This window comes from Mytilus edulis, chromosome 1 (genome assembly GCF_963676685.1).
Source record: "Mytilus edulis chromosome 1, xbMytEdul2.2, whole genome shotgun sequence".
Classification (NCBI taxonomy): domain Eukaryota; kingdom Metazoa; phylum Mollusca; class Bivalvia; order Mytilida; family Mytilidae; genus Mytilus; species Mytilus edulis.
Genome location: NC_092344.1, coordinates 117,560,205 through 117,576,356, shown reverse-complemented (window position 1 = coordinate 117,576,356; position 16,152 = coordinate 117,560,205). Strand labels below are relative to the sequence as shown.

Below are 16,152 nucleotides of genomic sequence, written 5' to 3'. Positions count from 1 at the left end.
TAATATATGTCATTGAGTATTAAAGAGCAAAGACAGCTTGAAGTCAGAATAATATGTCTGGTAGGGCAACATGTCTTCCTGCAGACTGAACTTTGTGAAATAGTACATTAAAAATATGGCTTAGTTCATTGGTCCAGCCCAAAGCATGGCTTACATTTTAATATATATATCAAATCACATTAACATTATCATCATGTAATATTTGCCACTGGTCATTATATTCTAATCCATTATGAAATGGTCTATGTCTTCATTGATGAAATTTTTTAAAATGGATATGAAATAACCTTGAAATAAAACATTCGTGATTTAAAAAAATAAAACTTATGGTTTTTAGACATTTGATAGTGAATAAGATATTTGAATCTTAGTCTAGAGATGAATTTTAGATTCCACTGAGATATCTCATGTCAAGGTTGAGGTCAAACTAATAATTGTAAGCTGTTACATAACAAAAACACCTGCATCTGGTGCATAGAAGTACACAGTTTTTAATTATTTTTGTTGAAACTTTCCATTATACACTGAGAGACAATTTGCTAAAACCGAGTAATTTGTCTACGAAAGAAAAAAATGGGCTTCTGAGCAACATAGTTTAATCTGTCAATTCTGAAGCATAAGGGTGTCTGATATTTTCTATGGATTGAAAGTTTTGTTAAACATTTTAGTTATATATATTAAGTTTTATTATTACTGTTATAACTTACTTGAAAAGACAAAAACATGAATTCTGCAATTTATGTATCTGATTTAATAATTGAGAGTGTTTAAATCTGAAACTTTATTTTTCAAATATTATGACCAAGGGTGCAATTAAAACACATAAAAACACAAAATGATGAAATGACATAATGGACACTAGAACAAGACAATCAATGATACATAAAGATGAGCAAGTTGTACAGCATCTTGACAGTTCAATAGAAACATCTGTAATCCAATTATTATTCATTTATTGAATATAAAATAGAAGATGTGGTATGGTTACCAATGAGACAACTCTCCACAATAGACCAAATGACACAGAAATTAACAACTATAGATCACTGTTCGGCCTTCAACAATGAACAAAGCCCATACTGCATAGTCAGCTATAAAAAGCCCAGAAATGTCAAATGTAAGACAATTCAAACAAGAACTAATGGCCTATTATGATCTATGTACAAAATTATGAATGAAAAAAAATTACAACCATTGAATTACAGGTTCCAGACTTTGGACAGGCACATGCATGTGGTGGGGTTAAATTAGTTGAAATGTGCCAACCATCCCCTAACCTGGGACTGGTGTAACAGTACAACATATGAGGAAACTATAAAAATCAGTTAAAAAACTCATCAGATGGATACAAATAGAAATGTATCTTACAAAAACACAATGTGGACCGATGCTTGTACATCCAGACAACAAAAAGACACTATAAAGTACATACCAAAGAGTACTCGCAGTTATTAACAACTAGTTGAAAGCCAATACCAACTAATAAAAAAATAATGCATCTAAGACTAAGACCAGAAGTCACACACTTAAATTTTAATAATTCTAAAATTTGCCATGTTCCTTTGTAGGTGAAGAAGCCAGGGATTTATTCCTTCATTCAAGACTTCCTATCACAGTACTTAGTAAAATTTGGTAAGTTAATGAAAACAAGTGTATAATGAACAACAATGAAGACAATTTGGACAGTTGACAGTCCTTTCCTGATCCAAACAAAGTATAATCACTTGGGTTTTAAAATTTTACTTGAAAGTGATTTCAATAAATGGAGCTAAGTCTATTCTTGTGAAAGAAGTTGAAAAGACCAGATATGTGGTAAATTATTAGTCCAAGGGGTCATATCAATTTAGATTGTTATTTAGTGTCTAGATTGTTCATTTCCTAGAGTTTTATCACAGTGCTGCTGAAAGTTTTTTATTGATAATTTTTACCAAATTTTTCAGGCAAAATGTTTATATAGATCTCTCAAACATTCAAGTATTTTTTTGTGATTAAATAATAGGACCTTAAGGTGTAGGTTCACAAAGGACTGAAACCAGTCTACTTATCAGGAATGACATTTTAAAAAGCTTCCAACCATATGTCCCTATCCAAAAGCATTGATCGACATAAAAAGTTGGGGAGGGGGTTCTAACCCCTTGAGCCCCTCCCCTGAATCCTCCACTGACTTATTGTTTGTCACATTCTGTTATTATTTTTTCTTTTAAAAAACAAAAAATGAAATACGATCTTTTCTTGTACATACCCGGTATTTACATTTATAAAATTTAGAAATTTTAGTATTTAAATTTTTGAGTCTACTTTGAGATTTACTTTGTACTTTTTTGTAACATGTTTATTAAAAACAAGGAAATACAACATTCTCAACATCATTCATAATTTATGTCAGGTCTACATAATAATTATATAAGTCAAAATCATTTGGGCTAATTATTTGATAGTAACCGCAAGTATGTATAATTTTACGTGACATAATTACGAATTTGACCTGGGGTCCCAGTATGATAAATTAGTATTTACTTTTGCCTTTCTGGCATGTAAATGTTACTGTATTATAAAAACAAATATAACAGTAGGAACAAAGAAGTTGAAACAATATTTCCATCAAAAAATTTGTAATTGATCACATTAAAAATTGTTCAGAAAGAGAGAATCCATTACAGCGTTTTAAACATAATTTTGTAATTTTTTTACAATTCTGAATGAACATTTTGGAGTCTTTTTAATCAGAAAAAAAGTGAAATGATACATTATTATGAAGAAACTTTCCAGATCTTTCTGACAAAGACAAAATCTCTGTAAATCATGTTTTAGTTACTTTCAAATCCATCACATATCTACTCAAAACTTAAGGTTGTAATCTTCTTTAAAGACAGAATTATTATTTTATAGCTATCACTTTTAATGCTGGGTTTATGTAAAAGTGGTTTTGATCCTTTAATTAATTATTCCATTTCTGAATGAAATGATTTTCTCAAACAAACAAAAATGTACTGAATTAAAAGTTAAGCAAGGATTAAAAATATGATCCAGTTCTTTAAAGTTATTATCAGTATTATTGAATTGATAACTACAAGTCATAAATGGGGCTGAAATTATTCAAATTCTTTACAAATGCAATCTGTATGAATGTAGGAAATATGAATTTTTCGGCTTTGTTATAAAAACACTTAAAAAAGAAAAGATATCAAGATAGCCAGTAAAAATTATAAATTGAAGAACAACTATTCTCTACCTTAAAAGATAAATAGACAACTAGTGTTCCACATGAAAAAAATATACAAAAAACTGAAGATTGAGCTACACAAACCCTCATTTAAATAAGGAATAATTTTGTGTGCTGTTGAATTCTAAGCATTTCTATTCAACCACTGACACCCATCATGTTGCTTATAATGTAAAAATCTTGGGATAATTTTGATATAAGGAAAATTTCGTCCCAGTAGCTGAGTACTTAATTGGTTCTCGTATGAATATGGATACTCTTTTATTAAAGATAATGAAAAATTTCTAGGAGACCATTAAAAATTAAGTAAAATTTCACCAGCCTAGTAGTTCAGTACATGGTTTTGGCTTGAAAAACATTTTTCTTATGAAATTTCAGTGATTAAACTTTGGAAACCATTTGAAATAAAGGAAATTCTTTATGTATAACTCTGATCCCTTGTCAGTATATGACTATGCTTTTGGGCCCTTTTTTCTTATAATTACTCAAGATTTTCAACATTTGTATTGGCCTTGAGTATCACTGAAGACACATTATTTTTGTCAATCAAAATCTGGTACCCTAAAACTAGAACAATTGAAGGTAATGTAAGTACAATGATTTCAAAATTTGTGATATAAAAATGTCTTCCAAAGGGTTACTGAAATCTGGGAATTTGGTTTAATCTGATCTTAACACTTTGAAATAAAAATTCTATAAATATCAACATTTACATTTCATATTCATTAAGTTTAACATGGACATTTAGTTTGGTATAATAGAGCTGAAAGATAAAATTCTTCCTTTCTGGATAATGGTCCTGATAGGGCACCAAACTTCAAAGACTTTAGACTTCCATATAAAATATTAACATAATGAGTTTTCACAAGGGATAATGGTCATTCTAGTGGCTGCCCTGATAAGGGCACAAGGTGGACGCACGTCATTTATGTACATTCTCCTTAGCTTTCTAAACACTTTCCGATAAGAATAACTGTTCATAACTTGTAAATATTTAAATGGAAAATAAAACAATAAACTTGAAAGGGTCTGAGGAAAGATAATCTGAGATAATCATCCAGAACTTTTGTATTGTAATAATTGACTTCTGAACAGCATGTTTAGGTCTTTAATTTCTACATTAAAAGGTGTGATCAATAGAGTACACTTTTTATAAATCTCTGCTGTAAGAACTTGCGACAGGTTTAATCGATTAATAGCATGCTTCCCTTTCCAGGGACCATCTCAAAGTTGGTTTTAGTTTAAAAGTTACCATAACTTAACGTAAAACTTTCGACTGGAAAGATCAGCTTAAAAAACAAACATCTTAACTTAAAGCAGATTGTGTTAATATCTACAAGTCTTTAAAAGTATTTACTATAAACCCAATTAGAAAGTCAGCATTTAGGTTATAGCACGTAACAAAAAGTGACTGTACACCTACTTATAAGACTCACTACATACTGTGTCTATAACAAAAGCCATAAACTTTCCTTTCCCTTCTAATATAAACTAAATGTAAAAATTTGAAGACAACTAATGTCTTTTGTTAGTATCATAAACTAAAAATATATCAAAAAGTTATTTAATACAAGCTTCTAGTTTAGCATTTTAATTTTAGAAAAGCAATGCAAATAGTGTAAACACTAATTGAAATAGGCTAAACTCATCTGATTAACACCTAACATTACTATTATTGGGAGAAATAAAAAAGACAAGAAGCACTGACCTATTAGAACTAGCAGTTATAGAATAAAGTTGAGACAGGAAACAGTGAATGTGTTGAAGAGATTACAACCCCACCAAAAAGGGTCTTCAATACAGAAGTAAAAAATCCTGCTCCCAGAGGCAGGCTTCAGCTGGCCCTAAAAACGTGTTCTAATTTAAAGGGAACATCGAATTTAACAGATTTATAAACAATATTACAATAAGAAAACTTTATGATATTATAAATTGATAAAGTTTCTTTTCCAGTTGAATGTTAAAAAATTTTGTTTGCATTGCAGAAATTTATATAGTCTTTTAGTAATTGTGGTAGCAAAATGATCTTATATGAATATTTTCAAGTAACTCATATATATTCTGTTTATTTAAATCAAAACTTAATACCAAAACGTTGAAAGAGCCAAAAAACTTATAAATAAATGAAACGATTAATATAATAATATTTACACAAGGACAAAAGAATCATCGTAACTATAAAGACTACTTTTGGATTGACTGAACCCAACCTTACCGATGGGTTCTTCAGAACATCAACCTTAATTATTGTTTGTGTTATGAATTAAGTATAGATATACCTTGTTTTAGAAACAGAAATATCCACTTTCACTGGATAGGATTTGTCCAAAGTGTATTGGGCAGTTATTGTTCAGGATAATACAAAGCCAAGATATCATTAAATTACAGTAAGATTTTAAATTTTGACGATCTTAATATTTTATTTCAACTGATTTAGGTTCAACTTAGTAGTTCAATTCAATAAATGTATTCTTGTGATTCTAAAAAAACAGATTGACTAATTCAAGAATAGTTACATCAATATACAGCAAAAAAAATAAAAGGGGGGAGTGTAGTGTAAAAGTTATCAAATTGAAATTGCATGTAAAATAAAGGTATATAATTTTAGGTTGAGTTCACACCAGGCACACTACTTCAGTAGTTGCTATAATTTGACCAATTTAACTTTATTGATCAGAGTAGTATACATCTTAGTGAAATAGTGTCCATGTCCAGTCTTAGTATTGGAAGTCAAATATGTTCAGCAAAATATAATGCCTTTACAAAATATTTATTATGAGATGTTTAAATGGGATTATTAAAGATTAAAAAGTTGGCGACTTGGAAGACTTGTAATAGTTCGTTATGGATTTCATTTTAAAATTTTCACTTTATTCATAATGTAAACATGGTGACCCATTCCAATCAATCATTTATCAAGGTCCTACAAATATATATTGGTCCTGAGGCCTACATAATCAATGAGGTCTATGCTGGTGGTTTAACAGAAATAAATTAATAAATTTATGTTTCAATTTCCATATTTTTGTGAAGAAATATTATTATTTTGTTTATTTGATAGATGTGTTTGAAACAGTAGTTTATCAGTATACACATCATGTTTGAATCATGATATTTTTTCATACAGGTTTAACAAAGGTCTTGTGTCTTCCATGATCTTTTTGTTGTCAGCAGTTTAGAATAAAATGCTTAATTGTGGTCATATTCTAAATTATGAGTAAGTTTCTTGTTATTTTTCAAAAGTTTGTAAAACTCTGTAGAGTTAAGGATATTCAACATTAAAAGTACACTGACTGAGTTCAATTAAATTCTTAAGTAGAGCCCTTGTGGTCTAGCAAACTGTTCTTTTTTGGTAGATTTGTGTGGTTGGGCTGCTGACTAATGAATGATACCCTTAATATTTTTAATTCCTAGAATTGATATCAACTGATTAGGAAAGGTAGAAAAAAATGAAACTAATTCTTTGTCATAGGTTCTCTCCAGAAAACTTATAAGCATACTGTTTATGATATAAATACCTAGGTCACCTATTTGTCAACTATAAGTTGTGTTTTGTATAAAATGTTCACTGCTATATGGAGACATTCATCTATGGGAGTTTTGATCAGAGTAAAAAGGTCTTCAATCCTTGTATTATTGAAAATTAAAAAGCAAAGACTTAAACCCTCATAGAAACTTTAATTAAACTTTATATGGTTTTAACATTCAATTACATTGCCTTTCTATTGCTTTTAAGATCTTTTAAATTTGAAGAGAACATTAAACAAAATAGCAAATAATTAAAATAAACAAAAATCACAACTAAAGACAATTATTTTAAGAGCTTGTATCTCATTATATGGTAAAACTAAATTTGATCTTAACAACAGCATATATAATATATGTGTCAATTTTGGGCAAAATATTAGATATATTTGCATGAGCTTTAAAAGGGAGAAGAAAAGTAAGGCTTGTTATAGAGGGTACAAATAAATTGATTTTTAGACAACTCAGGTACCTAATATTGTTTTTAACCTGCATTTTAACTTGATATCTAGCTTTTTCTAATTCTCTAATCAACAAGGCTTAAATGAAAACCACAATAAGGACATACAAATTATTTGTGACACAAGCATTAATTTTAACATTACTGTTTTTGCTAAAAATAGAAGCAGAATACTGAAATGCCTTATTTGAATACTATTAGAATAAAGCAATGATTGTTTCTTTGGTATACCTGTTATTTATATAATATTTGCCTGATTGCAGTTTAAAATGTGTATTATGAATGAGTACAGTGGTTACATTTATATAATTATGCAGGATTTAATGAAAATGAAAAAAGAAAACATTGAGGGACAAGATTTATTAGTTTGTTACAACAAATTAAACAATAACATCTAACTAATCTCTAAACTTGTTTCAATAAAATTCAAAAACATAATACATCTTGTTTAGGTTTTGCCAAAGGTAAATACAAATAAAAAAAACGTTAGACAATTTTCGACAGATAGGATCTCCACCTTAAATAATCATGTATCTACTAAGCCTGAAAACAAGCAGGTCCCACTATAATTACACTTTAATTACAGACAGCATACACAGATTTTTTTTACTTTTTATACTCTGAGGTTCATTGAAGTATTTTTTGTTAAAGGTCATCACCTTTTCAACCACTAAATCAAAAGTGAGTTATTTTAAAAACTGTTTAACATGCAATTCCAGATTTTATATAAAATGAAAGAAATTAAAAAAAACCCAGCATCAAATGAATGGTAGTTAAAAAAAATCATGACAATATGTTTCTTTGGTACTAGGCTATTCAAAATTGAAACAGCAATCCAACTGACAACACAAAAAAACACAAAAGGCATCAATAGGGACTTTTTTACTTAACCTGGTCAAAGCTTCAATGCAATTGGACATTTCAGAATCTAAATAAAATGAAAATAAAATTTAAAAAAAAATTACATAAAACATGCAATGCATTATCCATCAAAACATTATTAAAACCTTAAAAAAAATCATTTTAAGTTTGCTGAAATCTACAGAAACTTATTCATGCATAAATCTATCATTATCATCAATCAGTCTACCTTAATCTTAAATCACAGAAAAAAAGGTCAATGGTTTGATGAGATTTTTATTTAAAATAAGTTAACTTCATTCATCATAATGTGCATGCAAGGCCACAGTTAATAAAGTATCCTTGGCATACGTAATCATTTATATGTATTACATTGAATAGAAGCTTGTTAACTGAATCTGCAATCAGCAAATCATAAAAAAAAAATTGAAAACAGTTTTTAAGCTAAGCATTTGTTTGTTATGGTAAGCTTAAAATTTTTTCTATATCTAAATCTTAAAGCAAGGGAAAATTTGGTTCACATTGACATAATTTCCCCGTTGTTTGAGATTTTCAGGATTATTTGTATGGAGGGTGTGTTTGATTTGTTGCTGGCCAGTTCAGTCTTCATTATAAATGTTCTGTTATGGTCTGTATCATTTATTTGTCAACAGTTATTTAATTCATCTAGTTGAAATCTTTGTGTAAACTTGAACGTGTTTGTAGTCTTTGTAAACGGTTGTGATAAGTAAAGATAAATAATCGTTTTTACAATTTATCAAACACAGTAATTGGTTGATTACCGGTTAAACCTGTACCTAGGTAAATATTGCTTTGAACTGATCTTTTCGGTTGGAATTTGTTTGAGAATAATAAGTAATTCATGTTGAAGTGTTGATATATTACTTCTTATATTGATATGAACTTCAAACATTGGTTTAATTCATGTGTCAATGGTAGAGAGACCTTTGTACATATTGGAACTGTGGTTAACAAAAGTTTAATAGATTTAGTCACTTCGTAACAAATTAATATTCTTTTTTCTGTAATTATATCATTAAAGGTTTGGTGATACAGGTTTCTTTAGGGCAATGATATCTGTCACTTGCATTAAACAAAACAGAAGTGAGAAACCTGTGTGAGGGTTAGTAGGAAGGATCCTTATTTCGTATTCCAGAGGGAAAAAATCTAAGAGACAACCTGTCTATAATTTTTAAAGACTTATTGTATGTTTACATTTATGCTTATTTGGTTATTTGTGTCAATGAATTAATGTCCCAATAACCTGTACCCACCTCTTTATTTAAGTATTCTTTCCTTTCTCTGATATATTCCAAAATCCCAGTACAATAGGAGCCCCAATTCCTGATTAAAGAAAATAAAAAAACCTCTATGCTCATATACATGTGAAACAAGGTAGCTAGCTTTTATTTTAAAAATGCTAATGCTAGTCTTCTTTTCTGGTACTTTGAGAAACAGGAATATTTTAATTGTTTCAAAAGATGTTTGTGAAATCTGTTTTGACTTGGAGTGAATCTGGTACAATCTTACAATAACCCTGCTTTTGTGGAACTGACAGGGTTATATTTTAAGTAATCTACGCTCAGATATGAACGTAGATAACAAATTTATCCCCGGTCTTAGTCTAAATCAGGCAATTTTTAGAGAAATTCTAACACAAAGTTTAACGTGAAAGCCAAGTTTTTTTTCAGTTTTTAAATATCTTTTATTGAAATTTGGGAATTTGACATATTTTTAACGAGGTGTAGGGTACTACCTTTGTTAGAACCCTACATGTAGACAAATATAAGACGTTTTTAATCTAGAGACAGAGAAACTGATGGGTTGAATTTAGCGCTCAATGTTGTGAGAGTTACATCATAGACAGTGTGAAGTCAACGTGGGTCATTTGCATAGCTAGGTCAGTAAGTCCCATTCATTGACAATGTGGCAGCATAGTGATGCATTTACTAAAATGAGTGCAAATAATCGACATAATAAGATAAAACTGTTAGTGGATTAAGTATCTAATTATACAGACATCATAGATAATCTACAGAATTCGATATTTTATAAGGAACAACCATGGAACTAAGGAAAACGCGCGTGAAGTTCCCTGATGTAATGGGTAGCAACGTCCGGGGATATGGGTTAGCAATAGCAACACCCAGGGGCTTTGGATTTTGCAACGACGTGCGTTAACCAATCAAAATCCTAGAAATATACTAAGCTGGGGATAAGGCCATTATATATTACTTCTGTTATCTATAATCCTTCTCACAGTTTCCATGAAATTTCACACTGTGCTCTGGATTAATGAGTAACCAATACTTCAGCCCTGTTCCTTCTTACCTACTGAATGTTCTACTGAGAATGTTCTACTGACGTAGAATTTAATATGTACCCTAAAACATATTACTTGTGTATGAACATGTCTTAAATCCTTTTAAATGACACCATATAATAATTTAGGAGTTTTAAAGTATTTTATTTTAACAGTTATATAAGCTTCTTGTTACACTTTTACATATTTGATTTCACATATTTTATTACATAACTGGTTGAAGGTTTCCATTTAGGAAATAAAGGGCAAAGTTTTCAGCTTTTATGCAAGCTATATGGAGTCAAATATTGGTTCTTGATTTATGTAGTCAGAATTCCTAGGTTTAATATAAGACCATTTACATTTTAAAGATCTGGCATATTCTTCTATACGAATTGTCATTCTAAAGTGTTAAGATTAATTAACTGCTGAAGAAATAAATTTAGATGTCAGAGAAGGTAATGGTATCCTTGTTCTCTCACCTATTGGCGGTATTTATGTCGATTGATACCAGATGACCAGATGACTTACTTGTTTATTTTTAAATGGGAGGGGGGATCTGTGCAAACCATATCTTCCCATTCAAAAGCATTGAACCTCCAAAAAAAAGAGGGAGGGGTCAATGTCATCTAGTCTTCACAATTTTAAGCCATTAGAGTGGCAAAGCTTGAGATTGGCAAGACAATTTGACAGAATTTGACCAATGAATGACTGAGAACGAATAAATAATAAAATGCTGTATGAGCTTTGCTCATTGTTGTAGGCTGTACGTTGACCTTTACCGTAAGTGGTTAATTTCTGTGTCATTTTCTCTATTGTGAAGTATTGTCTCGTTGACAATCATACAACATTTTCTATTCAATGTGGTCAGGAAAAATACGTAAAGATTTACAGAAAATTCTTTTCCAGTATTTTCTGATATTAATGCACCCACTATCATTGGGTTGACAATAGATATCTTTAATTTCCTCTTGTTTACACAGCCCACTTATGGAGATTGTGGTTATATTTTCTGTTTGTCTTAAATATGTATATTCAGTTGTCATACAGGTATTTAATTAAAACTGGAATGAAATTCTTCTACTACTGGATAATTATACATATGGTTGGATGTTAATATAACTGGGATAGTCAAGAATTTTATGTTTATTTGGCCTCTGTTTATTTTTCTTGGTAACTAAAGAATCCAGAAGGACATGAATACCTATCAAAAGTAAACAAATAATATTTCATATCAAAAAGACAGCCACTTCAAATTTTGTTAAGCTTCTGTAAAACTTGATAAGGACAAAAAAGTTTACAGTAAGATTTTCAATTTACTTAAATAGCTTCTTTCTGTAATACTTGACTTAATAGTGATATTAGGATTGAAATCAATTTTCCTAGCAGGTGAACTACACTAGGGACCTTACATTGAACGTAAGAAAAGGTTTAAAAGATTGAGCTTGTGAATGGGATATCAAAGTCTGTCATAATCATGGTACAGTGCATCTAGATTGAACCCCCATGGAGAATTTTTTCCACTGTCACTACACATTGAATCAGTTGTTGTTCACATATTAAGGGAAAAGGACAGAAATTTGTAGAGTCTTAATGATCAAATAGGTATATAGGAATCAATTGCCTCTGGATGTGGGACTTTCTTGCTGTCACGGTTAAAGACACATTGGTGGACTGCAGCTGTTATCTGCTCTTTGGTTAGGTTGTTGTCTCTTTGACACATTTGCCATTTCCATTCTCAATTTTAAAACTAATTGGACAGTCAAGGTCTTCATTGTTGTTTGCATACAACCAGTGGCTAATATTACAGGATATATATAAGTTAATGGTAGATTTTGAAATAAATGAACAGAAAATGAGGTTCTGTTTAGTATGGTAAGGTGCAGGTGACATGTGGTACTCTTTGATTTAATGTTCTGATTGTACTTACCACTGGTACTTTTATGAACAGAATGAATAATCTGAGGATCCTCTGCAACCTTAACCAATCATCTACCCTCAAGCTCTTACATTTGTACAAAATGTTAAATTGGAATGAAAACTCATTTACATTTACAAATTAAAATGAGCATCTGTTTTTGTTGACAAATCTTAAATTTCATTGAATCTTAACTAGACAGTAAAAAAACAATAAACATGTTTAGTTTGGTGAGAAATCTTATTGGTTCTTAATTTTTATGCCCCACCTACGATAGTAGAGGGGCATTATGTTTTCTGGTCTGTGCGTCCGTCCGTCCGTCCGTCCGTCCGTTCGTTCGTCCGTCCGTCCGTCCGTCTGTCCCGCTTCAGGTTAAAGTTTTTGGTCAAGGTAGTTTTTGATGAAGCTGAAGTCCAATCAACTTCAAACTTAGTATACATGTTCCTTATGATATGATCTTTCTAATTTTACAGTCAAATTAAACTTTTGACCCCAATTTCACGGTCCACTGAACATAGAAAATGAAAATGTGAGTTTCAGGTTAAAGTTTTTGGTCAAGGTAGTTTCTGATGAAGCTGAAGTCCAATCAACTTGAAACTTAGTACACATGTTCCTTATGATATGATCTTTCTAATTTTACAGTCAAGTTAAATTGTTGACCCCAATTTCACGGTCCACTGAACATAGAAAATGAAAGTGTGAGTTTCAGGTTAAAGTTTTTGGTCAAGGTAGTTTTTGATGAAGTTGAAGTCCAATCAACTTGAAACTTAGTACACATGTTCCCTATGGTGTGATCTTTCTAATTTAATGCCAAATTAGATTTTTTACCCAATTTCACGGTCCATTGAACATGTAAAATAATAGTGCGAGTGGGGCATCCGTGTACTTTGGACACATTCTTGTTTTTATCTTTATTAAAAGCTAAAGATACACTGTCTTCAGAAAAGTAAAACCAACTGCTCAGATTTGAACTATTCTAGACCTTATGAAAAATTTGACCACTGCAAAGATATAAGTTAGGTTGACAGTACTATGACATGGTTTTGACTTGAGTAACATTAAGATCGTTGTTTAGATAGCTGAGCCTTTAGTTTACTTTTTCTCTCAAGGATTACTGTAATCGTGATTTGATGATTGAAAGCTTTAGTGTAAAAGTTTTCTACTTTTGAAATGTCATTTATTCTGCACACATTGTCATGGTCTGATTTGTTTCCTCATATTTTGGGATTATATCAGTTTGTGTACACCCTTAAATCAAACAACAAGTGAAAACTACCATAGGAGTAAACAACATCGGGATTTTTTAATTTTTAGCATAAAGAATGTCCGATGTATTTTTTATGGTATCGCGATTATTTTCTTTTTTTATAGTTAAGAGTGAGAGTAAAGAAATGAGTGTTACCAAAATTAGAAACATAATTAGTTTTTAATCTCTAACCAAAACTACATGTATAAAAGCAGCTCTGTTTTAATCTAATAAAGGAAACACCTTCTTATTTGCAACAATTAATATCCAGATAGAGTATGCAAATTAAAAAACTATCAAAATGTGTTTCAATCTGTATACATTTATAAGGTTAAAGTTTTGTTAAGTAGATAAATAGTCTGAAATGGGAAAGGCTATCTAAAATATATCTTAATGTTTACTGAATGAGGTCATTGAAAGCATGAATACATTGAATAGAGAGATAAGTAAGGATTTATTGAGTGTCAAATGGAGAAGCTTATTATCAGAATCAATCAACCCGTTAATTATCCCAAAAGGAAACAAAATTACCCCACTTTTAAAGTTTTAAATTACCTTGTATGATTTGTCACGAAAGAAGGGTTAAAAGTTTTTCAAATTTTCAGATGCAATCAGAGTTTGATGAAATTTCATATTTTTTTAATCAGTAAATCAGCAATTTGAGATGTTTAAACAGTAACATACAATTTACAGTCTGTTTGTTTGCTTGTTGTTTTATATGTCTTGTCCACACCTTCAAGTGATAAATCTGAAATTGAGAACAAGCATGTCAGAGTTATTGGCCTTTGTATTGAATAATAATCTTTCTGACACTAACATTACAAATAAGTATGATTCCACTCAAATACTTACAAACTTGTATGGTGAACAATAAATTGTTCGTAACATTAAATAATAAGAAATTTTTATGACATTTAACTTAAAAAACTTTTCGGTTCCTTTTCTAGTATTGAGTTTCCAGAAAATCAATATAAATTCTTCAACTTCAATTTTGTAATAGCTAATTTTTAAGTTATAAATTGTCAGAAATAATTGAATTAATAACTAAGAGAACGACATTAAAGAGGTGAGATTGGTCAATTAATTCAATGTCAGAGTGAGAAAAAAAAATCTATCCATTATTCAATTTTCTATTTACGTCCTCTAACCGTTTAAAATACCAGCAGTATATGCATTCTATTTCTTTTGTAATTATAAAAAAGAATTTGGTTAAATAGATGAAGTTTGTTTAAATTCTATTCATCCAAGCAAATCAGGTGTTTATAATTTTCCCATGACACGATGAATGTCGTGCAGTCAACAATATCATAATTTATACTTATATATTATAGATAAATGTTTGTTGCAATTACTTTTCAATGGTTTTATCTTACAGTAAAAAAGGAATGATAAATGTATTTCATAGAAAGACAAGTTTGTTCTTCAAATTATTACAGTACCCAAGGATATTTTATTGCCTTTGTATAACTCACAAAAGTCATGTTTTATGGTCTAATTTTGTATGGCAATACAATTTATAAAGTGACTTGAAGTTGATATCATTTATTGGAGTACTTATTTTATTGGGCTTCAAAGTCAAACTTTAGGAAATTGCTAAATCAGTGAAATATTTGATCCTTTTTATGTACTACATGTATTGCACTTTCAAAAGACTAAAAAGTTGTCATCAAATTCAAAAGGGATGTCAAAAGCTGGTTGAATAGGGTAATATTTTTTCTTCAATTTTGTTAGCCAAAATCTTCATCTACAAATAACTTTAAGGCAAACCAACCTGAAATAACTATTTAAAGTTTTCTTACTGATTAAATGAAATCATGAAATCCACTCCATGACCAACATTACAAAATACTCAAGCTTATACCTTGGAATATGATGGGTGTTCTGCTAATCACAGCCTTTTTTGTAAAGTTATTTGACTGTTCTGTTAAAACTTTCATGGTTCCAATGCCTCAAGTGAATAATATTAATGTATTTGGCAATAACAAAAGATGAACAAATGTGTTGTGCACAAGAATTTTGATTCACATTTATTGCATAAATTCTGAATTAGGGGAAGGAGAATTCTTTCCTTTAATATTTCAGAAAACTGGTGTTAATTAATTTTTCTTGTTTCAGGAATCTAGCTGATGTTAGCAATGACAATCTTCTAAATGTAGATGAGTTTGTCCTATGTATGCATTTGATACAGGAAGTCCTCAAAGGGAGAAAAACACCAGGAGACTTGCCAGAAAATCTTAAGCCAAAAATGTCTGCACCTGTGGACTTGCCAGCAATAACTTCCATTGAAAGAGAAGCCTATGTTAAAGTGTTTCAGACAGTTGATGATAAAAGAAAAGGTTATTTAGAAGGTAAAAAACACATAAGTAAGAAGATCAGGTTTGATTGCTAATGAGACAGAGTCCAAATGATAGATATTAAATTATATGTGGTATAAGTGCCAAGGAGACAACTCTCCATCCATGTCACAATTTGTAAAATGTTAACCATTATAGTTCAAAGTATGGCCTTCAACACATATCATTGTATGACACCCAACAGCAAGCTATAAAGGGCCCCAAAAATGTTATGTTGGGTGGAGAGTTTTCTTATTGGCACTCATACCACATCTTCTTATATC

The 16,152-nt window shown here is 30.2% G+C and overlaps 1 protein-coding gene across 4 annotated transcripts in view; it reads left to right on the top strand.

Annotated features, from left to right (window-relative positions):
- Window positions 1-16,152, top strand: part of LOC139501923 (myb-like protein X) — an 83,197-nt gene that overhangs the window by 9,897 nt on the left and 57,148 nt on the right. For all 4 annotated transcript variants that reach the window (XM_071291249.1, XM_071291243.1, XM_071291235.1 and 1 more), the window contains exons 3-4: window positions 1,569-1,632; window positions 15,651-15,883. In XM_071291249.1, the coding sequence (XP_071147350.1) occupies window positions 1,569-1,632; window positions 15,651-15,883 (297 nt within the window). The remainder of the gene's footprint in view (window positions 1-1,568; window positions 1,633-15,650; window positions 15,884-16,152) is intronic.